The 16901-nt window shown below is 46.9% G+C and overlaps 2 protein-coding genes across 3 annotated transcripts in view; one reads left to right on the top strand and one right to left on the bottom strand.

The window, feature by feature from the left end:
* The window catches only part of Slc25a25 (solute carrier family 25 member 25), a 37504-nt gene extending 29622 nt beyond the window's left edge, over positions 1–7882 (bottom strand). Inside the window, exon 1 of one of the 2 annotated variants that reach the window (XM_021156651.2) lies at positions 7509–7882. In XM_021156651.2, coding sequence (XP_021012310.1) covers positions 7509–7766 — 258 coding nt within the window. In that variant the 5' untranslated portion in view covers positions 7767–7882. The remainder of the gene's footprint in view (positions 1–7508) is intronic. The other variant, XM_021156652.2, reaches the window with a different exon arrangement.
* A 371-nt stretch (positions 7883–8253) lies between these two features.
* On the top strand, positions 8254–13431 carry Naif1 (nuclear apoptosis inducing factor 1). Its single transcript, XM_021156657.2, has 2 exons — positions 8254–9396; positions 11267–13431. The coding sequence occupies exons 1-2, from the start codon at positions 8886–8888 to the stop codon at positions 11737–11739; spliced, it is 984 nt and encodes a 327-aa protein (XP_021012316.1). The 5' UTR covers positions 8254–8885; the 3' UTR covers positions 11740–13431.
* The last annotated feature ends 3470 nt before the right edge of the window (positions 13432–16901 follow it).

The raw sequence follows: 16901 nt of genomic DNA, 5'->3' as shown, positions 1-16901 counted from the left end.
CTGCAGAGTTTTAACATTTCGAATTCTGGGGACTTGAGAGGGTATAAATGCCAGAGCCCTGAGAGGAGTAGGGCATAGGCAGGCAGGGTACACACACACACACATGACCCTTCCCTACTACCCCCACCTCCCTGCTGTTGGTTCCCCTTGCTGCAGGTTTGCTGGATTGCTGGCTGGAGATATCCTGACATCAAAAATTAACTTGCCCCTAATCAGCAGTAGTCTAAAGGGATCTACATCACTCTGCCTTCTAACCTTCTTTCTCAGCTCCCTCATGGTGGGATGGCTGGAAGGGACTGGGGTGGAGAAGAGTGGTAGGTGAACCCAATAAAGTAGCCAAAAAGTATGGCTACAACAGTTATCTTTTACCTGAAAACATTTGTTTTATCATTCAGGAAACCCTTCCACCCTTCCTTCCACATTTCTCTCTCTCCCTCAGATTAGGACACCAGTAAGCTACTTTCTATCTCTATGGATACCCCTACTCTGGATTTTATGTAGACAGGCCATAAAACATATGTTCTTCTGTGACTGGCTTCTTTTGTCTTTGCTGAGTCCTGGCAAACACTGTACTATTAATCCCCAGGAAGCCATACACTGTACATAAGGTGTATTATGTGAGATGTGAATGCTAACACCTCCAGCTTTTAGCAGGAACAGCAGAGACCATGGGAAGATAACAGCAAGTTTCCCAATTGCCTGTGTGTACTGAAGGCAGAGGTCAACAAGGTCTCCATACTATGTAGCCCAAGCTAGTTTCAAACTTGCAATTTTCCTGCCTCTGCCTCCTAAATCCTGGGGTTACAGGTTTATACCACCATGCCTGATGGTTTTCAAATTAATTTTTTTAGCCAGTGTTCAAAATAATGGGTTTCATTTTGATTTTTTTTTTCCTCTTGGTTTTCAGGGCTTCTCTGTTTAGCCCTTGCTGTCCTGGAACTCGTTCTGTAGATTACGATGGCCTCGCCTGCCTCTGCCTCCTGAGTGCTGGGATGAAAGGCATACACCACCACAGCCTGGCTCATCTTGACGCTTTCATATAAGGAAGGATATTGGCTTCTGGATTCCTAAAGAGCTCCTGTTCTGTTCTTGAAGGCACTTTTCAGCACATGAGTAGCTGATACAAGATGACTGGTCTCAGATCACAAAGAACTAACATAATCCAGGTTTTTTTTAAATCTTTTTTTTTTTTTTTTTTTTTAAAGATTTATTTATTGATTATATGTAAGTTCACTGTAGCTGTCTTCAGACACACCAGAAGAGGGAGTCAGATCTTGTTACGGATGGTTGTAAGCCACCATGTGGTTGCTGGGATTTGAACTCCGGACCTTCAGAAGAGCAATCGGGTGCTCTTATCCACTGAGCCATCTCACCAGCCCCATAATCCAGGTTTTAAGTTGGATAATGACCATCCGTGGAGGAGGATGCCACAAGGAGAATCCTACTTCAAGTGGTAAGCTGGACAGTCACTGCAAGCCTTGGTGGACAGTGACTCTTTCAAATCCAGTTCTTGGGAGGAAGTGGCAATGGCAGAGGCAGATAGATGTCTGTGAGTTCAAGGCCAACCTGGTCTGCATAGTGAGTTCCATCACAACCATGGCTACAGAGAGTAACCATGTCTTGAAAGAAAAAGAAATAAATAAGGAAAAAAAAACAAAAAAAACAAAACCAAAAACCCAGTTCTAATGGGAACTGGTTAAAGTCTATGCACTTAGTGTAATGAGATCAGCTTTGCAGCAATACAGTTTTGTCCACTGACTTTACCCACAGCTGTATTTAGCTGGGCTATAAATGAATTCCAGCAGGGATCTGTTTGCTTCATTCGCATGTGATTTCTGGGAGAGTTCAACAATCAGTGACTCTCTGAACATCAAAGGAATGCAGCAGTGAAGCTCCACTTCAGACAGATGAGGGAGGAGTAGTCCTGCTCATTACTTTGGCCCCTCTTTTCAAGTAACAGCTTTGGGGGTATTTTGGAGACAAGGGCTCGATTCACTTCAGGCTAGCCTTTTCTGTTAGCTTCCCCAGTGCCACTATGCACGGTTTCAAATATTTATCCACTTTTCAAATTGGCCCCATGATCATGAATGAGCCAATAACCAATTTGACAACAATATAGCAGAATCAATTTAATAAATATACTCAGTCTAATCTTTTCCTAATGGGCCATTACATTATTCCCAATGATGTCTATCCTCTCCCTTCCCAAGACAAAAGGTTCTTCCTTAGCTGGCATAAAGTTCACACCTGTAACCCTAAAACTCTGAGGCTGAGGCAGGAGAATAAATACAAGTTCCAAGCCAGTCAGAGTTATGAGATCCTATCTCAGCCTAGAAGGGGTTTAGGGGGAGATTAAAGCTGTTATCTCAATTGGTAGAGTGTTTGCCTAACATGCACAAAGTCCTGGACCAGGCAAGTGGCACATACCTGTGATCCCAGCACTCAAGAGACAAAAGGAAGCCGGGCGATGGTGGCACATGCCTTTAATCCCAGCACTCGGGAGGCAGAGGCAGGTGGATTTCTGAGTTCGAGGCCAGCCTGGTCTACAAAGTGAGTTCCAGGACAGTCAGAGCTACATAGAGAAACCCTGTCTTGAAAAAAACCAAAAAATAAACAAAAGGATCCGAATTTCTAAAGTTAGTCTCAGCAACATAGCAAATTCAAGCCCAACCTGGGCTAAGTGAAACACTTTCTCAAAAAATAAGTGTTTTCTTCTATAGACAAGGCCATCTTATCTAAATCTGTCTGGTTTTGGCCAACACGAAAAAGGTAAGAAGTTTAGAGACGTTGTCTGATTGAATAATACCAACTCAACATTAACAATCATTTGATGATTTCAAGTCAACAGAGACTGCCTCAAGTGTATATTGCTAAGGTCAAGGAAAGAGCAAGGGCAGGGTGGGCTCTTTCTTGACAGGACGATTGTGGGATGGCCTTAAAGCTGTACTTTAGAAGCAACACAGCCGGGCGGTGGTGGCGCACGCCTTTAATCCCAGCACTTGGGAGGCAGAGGCAGGTGGATTTCTGAGTTCGAGGCCAGCCTGGTCTACAAAGTGAGTTCCAGGACAGCCAGAGCTATACAGAGAAACCCTGTCTCGAAAAAAACCAAAAAAAAAAAAAAAAAAAAAAATAGAAGCAACACATGTGGTTCTGAAAGGACTGGGGATTTGGCTCAGTGGAACACCACTTGTTTAGATTGTACAAGACCCTGGGTTTGACCTTGCCAGCACTGTAGAAACAAGAGAGGAAGAGGGGGAACATCTCATCTTTCTCGAGTTCTCCCCAAAAGCCAGGTTTGGATCTCACTTCATTAAAGATGACTGGACTTGTGTCTTGCAGTATTTGGCAAGCTGGGGTTGAACTCTTGGAATCAATTTAAACCATCTTCCTGTCCCACCCACTCTCCTAACCCCAAGCTGCAACTACAGGCACATCTCACCACTAAAGGCATCACCATTTTGGATGGCTTTTTCTTCCCTTGTAAAATGATGTAAAATCATGTTACTGCCATGTTTGTTTTTGTAGGATTCAAACTGTGCACACAAGTCTCTAGATTAGCAAGCTTAACACAGCATCTGGAATGTTCTCCTACATGAAACCCTTCCCCGGGTGAGAGCCTACAAGTCTAACTAGAAAACACAACTGCTTATAGGTAACACAGACTGCTTGCTTTCTTTCTTCCTCTGCTTGGCTGCCAAGTCCTAACCTATGTTTTAAAACATAGATTTTGTTTGGTCACATGAAAATGCCCAAAATAGTCAATGCTATAATTAGCCCAAGCTGAGTCTCATCTCCTAAAGTCACTACCGGTGTCGTCATGTTTTATTCTTTCTTTAGAAAACCCTCCCCTTCCTTTTGTCCCAAGACAGGCTTCCTACTCAAATGCCCCTTACAAAGAAAATCTCCCTGGCTGACTGCCATGGATTTCTCTGCCCATTTCCATTTTAAGTAATTTTTCTGTCTGTCTCTTCTAGAACAAAGGCAGAAGAAGGCAAAACTTGCTGGTTTATTTTTAAAGAAAACTTCACTTCAAGCTGTTATAAGCTAGCAAGAGGCTTTATGCAGTCACATGATTCCAGTAGACTGCATCTGCTGCTAAGGGCTCACGGATGTTCCTGTGAAAACCTTACCTCAGCCCAGTCTCCCATGAGCCACAGGCTTCCAACTGAACAGTGATTGTCAAGGCTTTCTGCACAGCAGGCACCCACTTCTACCCAGAGGGCGCCCCCAAGTCTTTTGGCTCTTACCAGTTATGTAAAAACAGCAGTGCTGCCTTTTTCTAGAGGCAGCTAATAGTGATGAATTCAACAGGAAGTGGTGGTGTGTGTGTGTGTACGCATGGGGTAGGCTGTCTAGCTGCAGCCTAGTTATTTACAGAAAGGAACATTTTTTCCTTGTTTAAATGTCTATAAAACATAATTTCTAATCTTTCTTAAAGCTGTACAACTATTTAAGTTGTACAAAAGCTGGAAAAAGAGGGGAAGGGAAGTGATTATGAACAAAGTGTATGAAGTGTATAAGAAGACGCCATAATGACACACATTACTTTGTATGCTAACTTACTAAAAAAAAAAAAAAAAAAATTAAGTTAGGAGAGCTGAGTTAATAGTAAATCCATACTTCAAATGGACTTTTTTTTTAAAAATTTTTTTAGGATATTCCTCTCTTAGATCCCTTCCTACTCTTGGGGGTTCTGACTTCTCAATAAATCTATGTTCTTTACAAAAAAGTTTCATGTCACAGAACTTAGGTCAGTCAAGATGTCAAAAGGTTGTGGAGTCAAGTGACCACAGAGTTATGCTCCTTTAGGGTAACCAAAAGGTTTTCTTTACCTGGGGGTGGTTCATAGCAACACTCCCAGGGTGGAGGGTGGGTAGGGCGACAGACCGGACTCTGAGGTAGGAGGATGGCTGTGTGAGATTGAGGCCAGCCAAGGCTTCCTCCTGAGATCTGGGCCTGAGCTACAGAGCAAGAAAATGGCTCAAACAGGTTCTCTCTTAGCACCAGAGATGGCCACTTTCTCCTTATTTGCCTTTAGTCAAAAATCATTACAAAAAAGAAAATGGATTAGGATCAATACTAGATGTGCTATGAATTGCCAGAACACTGTGACTCCCATGGAGTCACAAAGCTAGGGATAGAACATGGAATACACAGCCAGCTGTCCTCAATGTACCTGGCACCACAGAAAATTGTGGTGAGAGCAAAAAGGTTCACCTGGCCCCACAAGGCTTCACTGAGCCCTCAGGCACACATCCTCTGAATTTAGCTATCCTAGCTTCAAAAAATGATTCACACTGGGTGAAGTGGTACACAGCTTTAAATCCTAGCACTAGGGAAATGAAAGCAGGCATATCTCTATGAGTCTGAGGCCACCCTGGTCTATCTACAGTGACACTGTGTTCTAGGACAGCCAGAACTACATAGTCAGACCCAAGCTCAAAAAACAACAAAAATATAGCTGTGGTGGCGCACGTCTTTTATCCCAGCACTTGGGAGGCAGAGGCAGGTGGATTTCTGAGTTCAAGGCCAGCCTGGTCTACAGAGTGAGTTCCAGGACAGCCAGGGCTACACAGAGAAACCCTGTCTGGGGGAAGGGGGGCAATCCAAAAATAAATAAATAAATAAATAAAACCAGACAGAAAAAATGACTTATTCGTTAGACATATATGGGGAACTATCCAGCTCATAACACTATTCTATATAAAACTATACTTTCTTTTTCTCTCTTTCTCTCCCCCTCCTCCTCCTTTTCTTTTTTTCTTTCTCTCTCTCTCTCTTTCTCTTTTTTTTGGTGTTTTGAGACAGGGTTTCTCTGTGTAGACATGTAGACCAGGCTGAGCTCGAACTTTCAGAGATCCACCTGCTTCTGCCTCCTGGGTACTGAGATTAAAGTCCACTGTCACCACCACCCAATTAAAACTAGCTTTTTTAAAACAGGATTTTTTTTTTTTTTTGGTTTTGTTTTTAAGCTAAGAGAACTGTGAGTCCAAGGCCAGCCTGGCTACAGAGAGAACCCTTATCTTTAAATCTCTGGGCTTACCCCAAGGATTCTGCTTTGCTTGGTGCTGTCCTTGGGCTTCCTATGCTGATACTAAGTAGGTTAAATACCTTGGATGCTGATCCAAGATTATCTTGGACATGACACTTTATGTGGCCACCTAAGTAACAAACTGGCATAATTCACTGCCACCTTACCAGGTTTTCTTCATATTTGGCTATGAAATTTGTAATTACTGTACATACAAATGAACCAAATACTAACTTTGGCCACAAACTGGTTATCAGGCAAACTGCTCATTAGAATCACCCCAGATTGTAAGCCAGTCTATGCCACAATAATGAAACACTTGGTAAAGGGAAGCCACAGTTAAAGTCAAACTGAAAAACCAACATGAAACAGAAAGGGAAGAAAAAGCCACTGCTCAGGGCTTCTTGTGCAGGAAGGGTAGTAGTTCTGTTTCTTGCAGACCCAGAGATGGCCATCTCTCCACCCCTGTCTCCCAGTCTTGGCCCATCCCTTTCCAGCCAACAATCTCCTTAGATGTATCTAACTTTCACTTTTTGAAAAAAGTTCCAATTGAGCGATGGTGGCAAAGGCCTTTAATCCCAACGCACTCAGGAGGCAGAGGCAGGTGGATCTCTGATTCCAAGGCCAGCCTGGTCTACAGAGGGTGTTCCAGGGCAGCCAGGACTACATAGAGAAACACAGTCTAGAAAAAAAAAAAAAAAAAAAATCCCCCAAACCAACCGAACAAACAAACAAACAAACAAACAAAGAATCTTTCTTCAGATTCTTTAACGTATTCACACTCCAATTCGACAAAGGGATCATGACCCAGTGTTCTGAAACAGCAGTGGGGGGTTGGGCCTAAGCCATGAAAAAGAACTGTTCAGTCTTCATCACCCACATCCACACTGATCTGCCTAGAACCCCAGTTCCCATTTTTTTCTTCCCCAACACCCACATGTCTCTGCGAGCAACCAGATTAGAGGCACCGGTGGCATGGAAACGAGAGTGGGGGGAGAAGAGCGAGAGACAGAGACAGACAGACAGACAGACAGACAAGGGGTGCCAATGAGAATGGGTTGATAGGAATCTAGGTGTTGGGGGAGGGTGGGCACCAACTTGGCCTTGAGGTCCGTAGGGCAATCTTGAGATCTATCCGTCCTTCTATCTAGAGGGAAGTAGAAGGGGCTTTCTGTCCATCAAAGAGACCCAAGGGTGCCCACCTGTAGTCACGACGAGCTTTTCTCACGGCCCCAACTCCCACCAGAGGAGCCCCACACTAACAAGGTGTGAATTTCCTTTCCATCTGTCAGTGGAGGGACACTATCCCCCCAACACCAGGGGTTCCGCTCAGCTCTAGCAGCGTCCGTCGAAACCTGACAGGCTCCAGAAAGCTGCCCGAGAAGTCCTGCGGTCCCGACCCGTCCCCTTGGCGTGGGTCTCTCCTCAGGACCTCCCGGATCCTCCCCGCCCGCGCGGACGGCGCACGCAGACTTACCTGGAGCTCGCCCTCCGTGCGGTGCAGTCCCAGGCGCCGCAGCCCCACCGCCAGGTCGTTGACACACAGGCCGCCGTCGCGGTTGACGTCGAGTGTCTGGAAGAGGCTCCACAGGCGCAGCTGGTGGTCCGGGCCGCCACAGACGGCGCCGCCGCACGGGTCCCCTACAGAAGCCGGCGACGAGGCGGACGACGAGGCGGTGGCGGCGGCGTCCGGCGGCGGGGAGGCCACGCAGCGGCACAACACACTGCTCACCATCGGGCGCGAGGCGGGGGCGCCAGACGCGGGGCTGAAGGCGGCAGGAAAGCGACCCGAGCGCGGAAGCACGCCGGCTTTCCTCAGACAGCGAGCGCGGGCTCCGAGAAGCCGGCCGACTGGAGGGAGGGGCCGCTTCCGGGAGCCCCGCCCCGCGGCGCGCAGAGGCGCTGACCGCGCCCTCTGGCGCACTGCCGGCCAATCATAGGCTGGTATGTCGGCTCCGGGATCAATGAGGGGGCGGGGTCACCGTGCCAGCTCGAAGGCGATTCAAACTGAGGGAGCCGGGGATTGGCTGAAGCTGAGTAATAGGCAAGCAGAAAGCCCTGTGTCCAATTCCCATTCAGAAGCTTTATTTAGACTGCGGAATGATGAGGATGAGAGGAGCGTTTGTGTACGGAGAGATCGTAGCTACCCGTGGAAATGAAATGTGTATGAGGGTAACTGTGGACTGAAGTTAGAAAACACAGCACCATTGAATAAAATGAAAATGTAACGGGCTGACGACTCGAAACCGAGAACACGAATCAAAATCAGGAGGCTAAGCTTTTAGGAGTCTCCTAAACTGCCAATAAAACAACTGAATTTTACAACGTAATAGTCGCGACACCAACAACTGAACGACAGTCTGGTTTTCCAATGGAAGTGAATAATGTCCGTGTGGGCGGACATCCTAAAGCGACAGACAAGCCTTTAGACCAATGACCAGGCCAGTTCTAGCAAAGAGGTGTGTCCTCTAGGAGGAATGGCAGGCCTGGAGAGCCAGTGATCGGCCAGATATTTGAGCCACGCCAAACCTGGAGGGCGGGGCTTCTCAGGGATGTGCCGAGGGGCGGGAAGAAGGGAAGTGGGCGGATCTCCGCACACCCCAGCGGAAGAGGCAGATTCAGGAAGCCATTACGCAGCTGGCTGGCGGCGGTCGGGCCGGTCAGGGCTGGGCCCTACGCACTTTGCGTAGCGAAGGGGGTTACTTAAGGCCTGGTACTTGGCCTTGAACAAGCCCTGCCTGTCCCCCTAAAGGGGGTGGGAGTGAAAGAGAGGCGAGGCTGAAGAAGAAGAGAAGAGAAATTGGGGCTGTTAAGAGCATTATAATTTCTTTAAAAAGAGAGGAAAGGGGAGGCCATGGCTGTCCCAGCCAAGAAGAGGAAGATGAACTTTTCAGAGCGGGAAGTGGAGATCATCGTGGAGGAACTGGAACTGAAGAAGCACCTGCTGGTGAACCACTTCAATGCTGGGGTCCCTCTGGCTGCCAAGAGTGCAGCCTGGCATGGCATCCTGAGAAGGGTCAACGCTGTGGCCACCTGCCGTAGGGAGCTGCCCGAAGTCAAGAAGAAGTGGTCCGACCTCAAGACCGAGGTCCGTCGCAAGGTTGCCCAAGTCCGAGCTGCTGTAGAAGGTGGTGAAGCTCCAGGACCCACAGAAGAAGATGGAGCTGGTGGACCTGGGACAGGCAGTGGCAGTGGTGGCAGTGGCACAGCCATAGCTCCTGTACTGCTGACCCCTATGCAACAGAGGATCTGCAACCTGTTGGGTGAGGCCACCATCATCAGCCTACCCAGTACCACAGAGATCCATCCCGTGGCCCTCGGACCCACGGCCACTACAGCCGCAGCCACGGTCACCCTGACACAGAGTGAGTGAGCTCTCCTGCTCAGTTCAGCTGCATAAATGGGACGGGCCAGCAATACTGGGACAGCCTGGGGCAAATTGGCTGCCAAGGGTCAAAAGTCAGATGGCGATCTTGGAAAGACCATGAGGTCTTCCAAGAACTCCCCAGACTGATCTTGTTCTTTTAGGGTCTTCCTCAGCATGTGGCTGGCTGGATCTCCATGACTCCCACATGCTGACCTATGTAGTGTTGAAGGCAGAGACTGTCTGTAGCCCCTCAGGACTTAGGACCTCATATTAATAGGCAGCCAGGATATACTTGTTGAATGACTAACTGGACTAATACTGCCCAAGTGAGACACCCATTCTGTACAAAGACATTCTGTGTTTTCAGTATACAAACACACACCAGGCATTTCTCAGCAGCTTTGTGATTCCTGTCTTTCCATTTGTCCATCAAGCTGTTTATGCTGGGCACCAGAAATACCAGAGTATTTAACATTCCCTAGAGGCTAGACAGATAGCTCAGTGTTAAAGTCCTTGCTTAACACTGCAAGAAATTAAGTCTATAGACCAATTGGCATATTCTATATTATACTACTATATATTCTACTAGGGCAGATGAAGTGTGTGTGTGTGTGTGTGTGTGTGTGTGTGTGTGTGTGTGTCTTTACTATGAGATAGGAAAAGCCAAGGACTCATAAGAGAAAGGGATTTCCTGGTGTGAGGAGAACACATGGTTGATGGCATTGAAGTAAGGAAACTAGGAGGTAGAGGTTCATACTGGTAACCCTAGCATTCAAGTGGGAAACCCCTAGGGCTCAAGAGCCAGTGAGCCTCACCTATTTAGAGAGTTCTAGGCCAGGAAATGAACTTAAAAAAAAAAAGGTATGAACAGCACCTGAGGTTGTCTTTTAATCTCCTTCCATATGCACACAAACACATGTGTGTGCACATGTGTACCTGCATATACATGAACATGTATACACAGTTTCTTAAAAGGTAAACAAGATTGACATCTCCCACATACATGAAGGCCCAAACAACGAACATCCTTCCCGAGGTTCTCTTTGATTAATGATAACAGAACAAGCTGGTTGGGTTTTGTGTCTGAAATCAGGATGTGTGCCCTCACCTCTGAATTCTGCCTAGTCATGACGGGCTTTGAACTGGATCAGCCAGAGTCTCAGTGGTATGTGGGTGCATGCTCTCCTCTGCATATTTCTTTAGTCCATATGAGGTCAGAAATGGGTGAAAAGCACTGGCCTAAGTCAGGTACTGTTCTTGAACAGCATCTGCAAGGATGTTCAGGGATCTTATGGACCAATGTGTTTAAGGAGACAGGGAGACACTTTTCTGGACACGTGAGCTGCTATGGCCCTCATCCTTCTTTGATTGGTCACACAGACAGGATAGAATGGGCTCAAAGCAGCCCAGTGGTTCTGTTGTCTTCTCTGAAACTGAAGAGGACAGTGTCTACCTCTTGTCACTTGGAGAATTCACTGAGCTAAAGAGTATGGAGTGGTATGCAAATATTCTAGTGTGGCAACCTGTATCAGTCTTAGGATTTGCTGTTCTAATGTTGCCATTCTTGTTGGCATCTCTGCATTTGTCAGATCTGGTGGAGGGAAATCCTGAAACCTGGTTGGAGAAGTATCTCAGTAGTAGAACATATACTTAGCATGTACAAGGCCCTGGGTTCTATCCCAGCCTTGAAGGACAAAGGAGCTGAACCTCTCAGATTCTGTGGTTTTATGTGAATACAGCCAGGGGAGGCCAGAATTCCCTTTGCCTGCTGCTGCACAGGGTTTAATGGCCTCCTCGCTGTGTTGCAGAGTCAGCCACATTCCTTCCATAAGGTGACTACCTCTTGTTTTGTTCTTTCTTCCCGGCAGTACCCACTGAGACCACCTACCACACGCTGGAGGAGGGAGTGGTGGAGTACTGCACAGCTGAAGCACCCCAGCCCCTGCCGACAGAGGCCCCAGTGGAGATGATAGCCCAGCCCCCAGACACATCTGTCAAACCACAGGCACTCAAAAGCCGTATTGCCCTCAATTCGGCCAAGCTGATCCAGGAGCAGCGGGTCACCAACCTGCACATAAAGGAGATCGCCCAGCACCTGGAACAGCAGAATGGCCTGCTACAGATGATCCGGCGTTCTCAGGAGGTGCAGGCCTGTGCCCAGGAACGGCAGGCCCAGGCCATGGAGGGCACTCAGGCGGCCCTGAGTGTCCTCATCCAGGTCCTCCGGCCCATGATTAAAGATTTCCGACGCTACCTACAGAGTAACACTCCCAGCCCAGCCCCAGCCTCTGCCCCTGGACCGGTGGCCCAGAATGGGCAGCCAGATAGCATCATCCAGTGAGGGCAGAGGTCAAGCCAGTACTCTGCTTGTGATTGAAGGACACATATATGGAATTTTAAGTGGTTTCTGTGGGCGGCTTTAAGTGGGCCACGTGGATAGCTCCCTCTTGGATAGATACATGGGGTTTGTTAGTGTGAGAAAAATGAAGATTGGGAAAAGGAATTTGCTGGGCTCCTGGAACCCAATATATCTCACTTCAACCTCTGGAGCTGCCTTGCTGAGAAGATTTTAGTTGGGAGCCATGTATGCTGGTGATGGGACATGGGTTGACATGATCGAAGGCTTGAGACATCACCCACACTCTTTAGAACAACTTTAAAGTCAGACTGGTTCTCACTGGGGCTATGTCTCAGCACACTATCGTCAGTGAGCTGCCCCACCTCAGGTGCACCGTCTTTCTGAGTGCCACCCTGCCAATGTCGCTGGCAGAAATGCAATAACACCCAAATAAGAATGTCTCCCAGCGCCACTGGGAAGTCCCAGTCCTTTCTCCTTCTCACTGTGCCTCCATTCTCAGGGGACTCCTCTCTTGACTGCTGTAACCACCCAGGCACAGCCCAGCTCTTGGATATGCCCCGAGATTTATGCAGTCAGCCTGGCCTGGCTCAGGAATGCTGTGTGTGGTGGGTTAGCCACTCTCTAGTCTTCCATGACACTTCTGGGTAGCTGTTCTATAGTTTGCCCCAACCCGAGCCTTTGACACAGGAGGGCCTCTGGTGCTGTCAGTGTTAGAAGGCAAAGCCCTGTGGAGTCCTGTTTCCTGCTGCAGTGTACTTTAGGTGAACCTCTAGTTTTATAATCAGTTTTTTCTTTAGAAAGCTCACTTCTAGCCAGTCATTTATTCTACAGCTGAACCCTTTCTGGGAGGGCTCCAGGCTCTGTGGCGCTGCCTTCCTCCTCCGCTGGACCACACATCCGAAATCCAGTGCACATAGAGCCCTGCTCAGCATCCCACCCAAGTACTCCTCTCCGTTACTCAGTTCCTCAGTGTCTGGTGCCCTGAAGATGCTCCCTGCCCCCGACTGGCTGAGTGAATCCAAAGCAAGGACGGTCCCTGAATGTAAGAGGTGGAAGATAGGAAGTGGCCCTTTGAATCCTGTGCTCTAGCAGGTCATAGCCTCAGAGGGCTGAAGTACATGTTGCCCGGCTTCCCACCTTCTCTCCGAGGCTCTGCCAGGCAAGGTTTATCTGGATCATTTTCAAACTTGCGATGCTGAGGCCTCAGGCTCCCATGTTTCTACCCCATTCGCCATGTTGCTGCCACCTCTGGGACACTCAAGAGGTGTCTGACACCTCTGGGACCAGTGACAACAACTCAAAGTTCCAGATCTTAGCCAAGCAAAGAGGCCAAGTTGCCTTTCCAGGCATGCACACTTCGAGATGCTTAGCTCCACTGCTGTCCCAGGAAGAGGTCCCCTGGAGACAGTGAGGTGGCTGTCCACTGTCCCTTCTTGGAGGAGGGGTGTGTGATACTCGCTGCAGAGAGTGGAATGGGGTGGGGCCCCAGCAGGGTTGCTACAGGAGCCCCCTAAGCTTTTGTGACCAAGTTTGGTTTTTCTCTAGGGTTGGAAAACTGAGCCAATGTTGTATCTGTTCCATTTGTGCATAAAGAGGAAGCCTAGATTACTTAAGCTAACTTGTTCTCCCCAGGTCACAACTTTAAATTAAAGAAATATCACTTTTTTTAAAATATACACACCTCTTGTCTTTATTGATCACACATAGCCACCCAGGCTAAATCTGCTCTGCCATTTTGTTGTTGTTTTTTTGAGACAGGGACTGGCTATGTCTTCCTGACCAGCCTTGTAATGGCTAAAAGTATGTTTTAAGTTTAAATTGCTATGCCTAAGAGATCTATAAAGCAAAATACCTCTAACTTGTAAGCCTCACTTGCTCAAGGACAGATAACTCCCCGGGATGCTGGGAGATGTCATTCATATACGATAATAAGCCACATGTTTTCACTTCTGTAAACATGCATGGTTGCCCCAACTACACAGAATGTATTTGATCACACGTAGGTAGAAGATATGTCGGCAGGAAGTATGTCAGATGTATGCATGCCTCAGTTGGATGAAGGTGGGAAATATGTAGCTTTGTGGGTTGTGACGTTATAAGTTCCTGTCTATTCAGCACCATACTGTGGGACTCCCACTGGACAGTGTTCATCATCCTGGCCAATATTTAATAAAGCTTGCTTCAAATTTGGCTCAAAAGTTCTGGTAGTGGTCTTAGTCTCAGCCCATGGGATTAGGATTTTCTGGAGACCCCAGCAAGATCAGACCACCCATCAAAATTCTTCCCTCTAGAACTCCAGGGCTGAAGGGTCACCTCAGGAAGTGGGCATCTTGAGACAGTCCAAGGCTCTGAAGTGTACTTGTCATTTGTAAACTATGAGAACAAACAGCCATGCTGAGAGAAGCACCAAGCATCTCCAGAGGCCTACCCTGGATAGTCGGAGTAGCTTTCTGTGACATCTGATCTGGGATGTGGAACGGTTCGATAGAACTTAGTACTCTACTATCCAGGGCCAAAATAGAGACATTTCAAGGCCCACCTGAGGTCTGATTTTGGGTCTTGTTTGTCTTATCTTTGTAGAAGTTTTGTTGTAACATGGGAGCCAAAACAGAAATGAATCAGGCTTCATTGAATGTTGAATGTATAAATGATGGTGGCCATGTTTTGTTTCTGATTGGTCTCCTTTGAGTGTGTGAGTTTTCTGTGTCCTATATTTATTAGTATTGGTTTTTCTGTCTCTGTCTCTGCCCCTGCCAGCTGTCAGCTGCCAGCCACCACAGCTAGCGCTACTTGCCATAGATAATTTTGATGGTCCAGGCTCAGAATTTATTCCTGAGCTTTCTGGCCATTGGATTCAATTTAGGAAGGAATCAAATATCCTTTGGGTGTGGGTAATATTAAAGTTGTTCTGCTTTATTGAAAATCTAGTTCTGGCCGGGCAGTGGTGGCGCACTCGGGAGGCAGAGGCAGGCAGATTTCTGAGTTCGAGGCCAGCCTGGCCTACAGAGTGAGTTCCAGGACAGCCAGGGCTACACAGAGAAACCCTGTCTCGAAAAAACAAAAACAAACAAACAAAAAAGAAAACCTAGTCCTGGAGTCGACTGGCTCTCTTTTCTCTAGACCCAAGCATGCCTATTTAAGCCTCTTCTGTGCTCTGTGTCAGGGGAGCCAACTGACTCTGATAGGCTGTGTGTGCCAAGGGCAGAGGCGGGGTGGTGACCTCAGCCTCTTAGGAAAGCCCAGAGAATTCTGAGTAAATCCCAGAGCACTGAGTCATCTGCACTGTTGGAATTTGGTTTTGCCTTGTCCAGATGGTGATTGTACCGTTTCTCCCCTCTTGAAGTAAAAAAGGATACTTTATTTTTGATATTGCAGAAGCTCATAGTAGAGAGATTTTAAACTTCTTTAAAAAGAAATTTTGGATTTTTAGAAAAATTTTAAAAATTAAAAACATGCTATTTTCTTTACATATTTAAATGTATAAAGTTATGAAACACTGTAGGTTTATAAAATACTTTATATTATGATGTCTTTGTTAATTTGTAATCTTAAAATATAAATAAAAGACTAAAAGAGCCATATCTCTGAGGACCAAACACTAACACCAGAAACTGGAATTTTCCTATCCTATGATGCAGCAAGCCATTGGCCTAAGCAGTCTGACAAAAGGCCTAAAGGATTTATCTCCCTACCTACCGTCTAGTCAGGCTGACAGATGCTGGCTGAAGAATGTATGCTTAGCCCTCTGTTTTGTTTTGTTTTGTTTTGTTTTGTTTTGTTTTGTTTTGTTTTGAGACAGGGTTTCTCTGTATAGGCCAGGCTGTCCTGGAACTCAGAAATCCGTCTGCCTCTGCCTCCCAAGTGCTGGGATTAAAGGTGTGCACCACCACTGCCTGATAGTTTTAGCCTTTTTTTGATAAACTGAGTCATACATGAAACTGTGGTGTTCAGTAATAGTGCAAACTCTGAAAAGGCCAGTCTCTCTTTGGACTGACTATATATGATTTAAAGTTCCTTTTTTTTTTTAAAGATTTATTTATTTCATGTATGTGAGTACACTGCAGCTGTCTTCAGACACACCAGAAAAGGGCATCAGATCCCATTACAGATGGTTGTTCTACTTCATGTGGTTTAATAGAAAAAGCTTCCTGTGATAGGCAGAAGTGCCAGATCCTAAAGCCAAACTTACTGCTGGGAACAGACACCATGACCAAGGCAACTCTTATAAAGGACACATTTAACTGGGGCTGGCTTACGCTTTCAGATGTTCAGTCCATGATCATCATGGTGGGAAGCACGGCAGCGTCCAGGCAGACTTGGTGCTGGAGGAGGCAAGTGTTCTGTGTCTTGACCTGCAGGCAGCAGAAATGAACTGGATTTTTTTCACATTGGGTGTAACTTGAGCATTAAGACCTCAAAGACCTAACTCCACGGTGACAAAGTGTGATGCAGAGGCCATGGAGGGGGCCTAACAAGGCCACACTTCCTCTATTAAGGCCATACCTCCTAAAAGTGCCACTGCCTGCTTGCCTATAGGCCAAGCATTCAAACACACGAGTCTATGGGGGCCAAACTTATTCAAACCACCACAGTCTCCAAAGACGACAGATGGGGCACTAATCAGGATTGTGGTGAAGCTACCCACAGGGCTAAACTGCCCACGCCTCATTTGCTGTCAAGGACCTGCACAGACTGTGGACACTGCTGGCCTCACTGCCCTACTCTGCCTACATCAAGGTAGGCCAATTTTCCCATATACAAGAATCTCTCTCAGACCTTCTGTGTCTGGCAATCCTTCGCCTATGCTGTCTTGTGTAACAGCCTATGTAACAGGATACCTATGACCTCTGTCCCCCAAGGAAGCCCGAGGCTGCAGCTACCTTGTTAGCTCATTTCATGTGTAAGTAGAAACTTTCTTATGCTGAGAAAGACAGACAGGTTTTCCTTGCTAACGTGTTTATATTAAAAGGATAAACAGGTCTCAGATGTAATGTTTTACTATCCCTTAATGACTGTTCTCGATAATAATTACTGGTATCTGTGGTAAATGGGTAGATGGGAAGAAAAAGGTTTTAAGTTTACCTAAGTTCTGAGGGGCTAAGAAAGTATTTTAAGGTATCCAAAAGCGAGTTGTAAAAGTATAA

This window comes from Mus caroli, unplaced genomic scaffold (assembly GCF_978045245.1).
Source record: "Mus caroli unplaced genomic scaffold, Mus_caroli_1 scaffold_2, whole genome shotgun sequence".
Lineage (NCBI taxonomy): Eukaryota > Metazoa > Chordata > Mammalia > Rodentia > Muridae > Mus > Mus caroli.
This window is presented reverse-complemented; position numbering and strand designations above follow the sequence as displayed.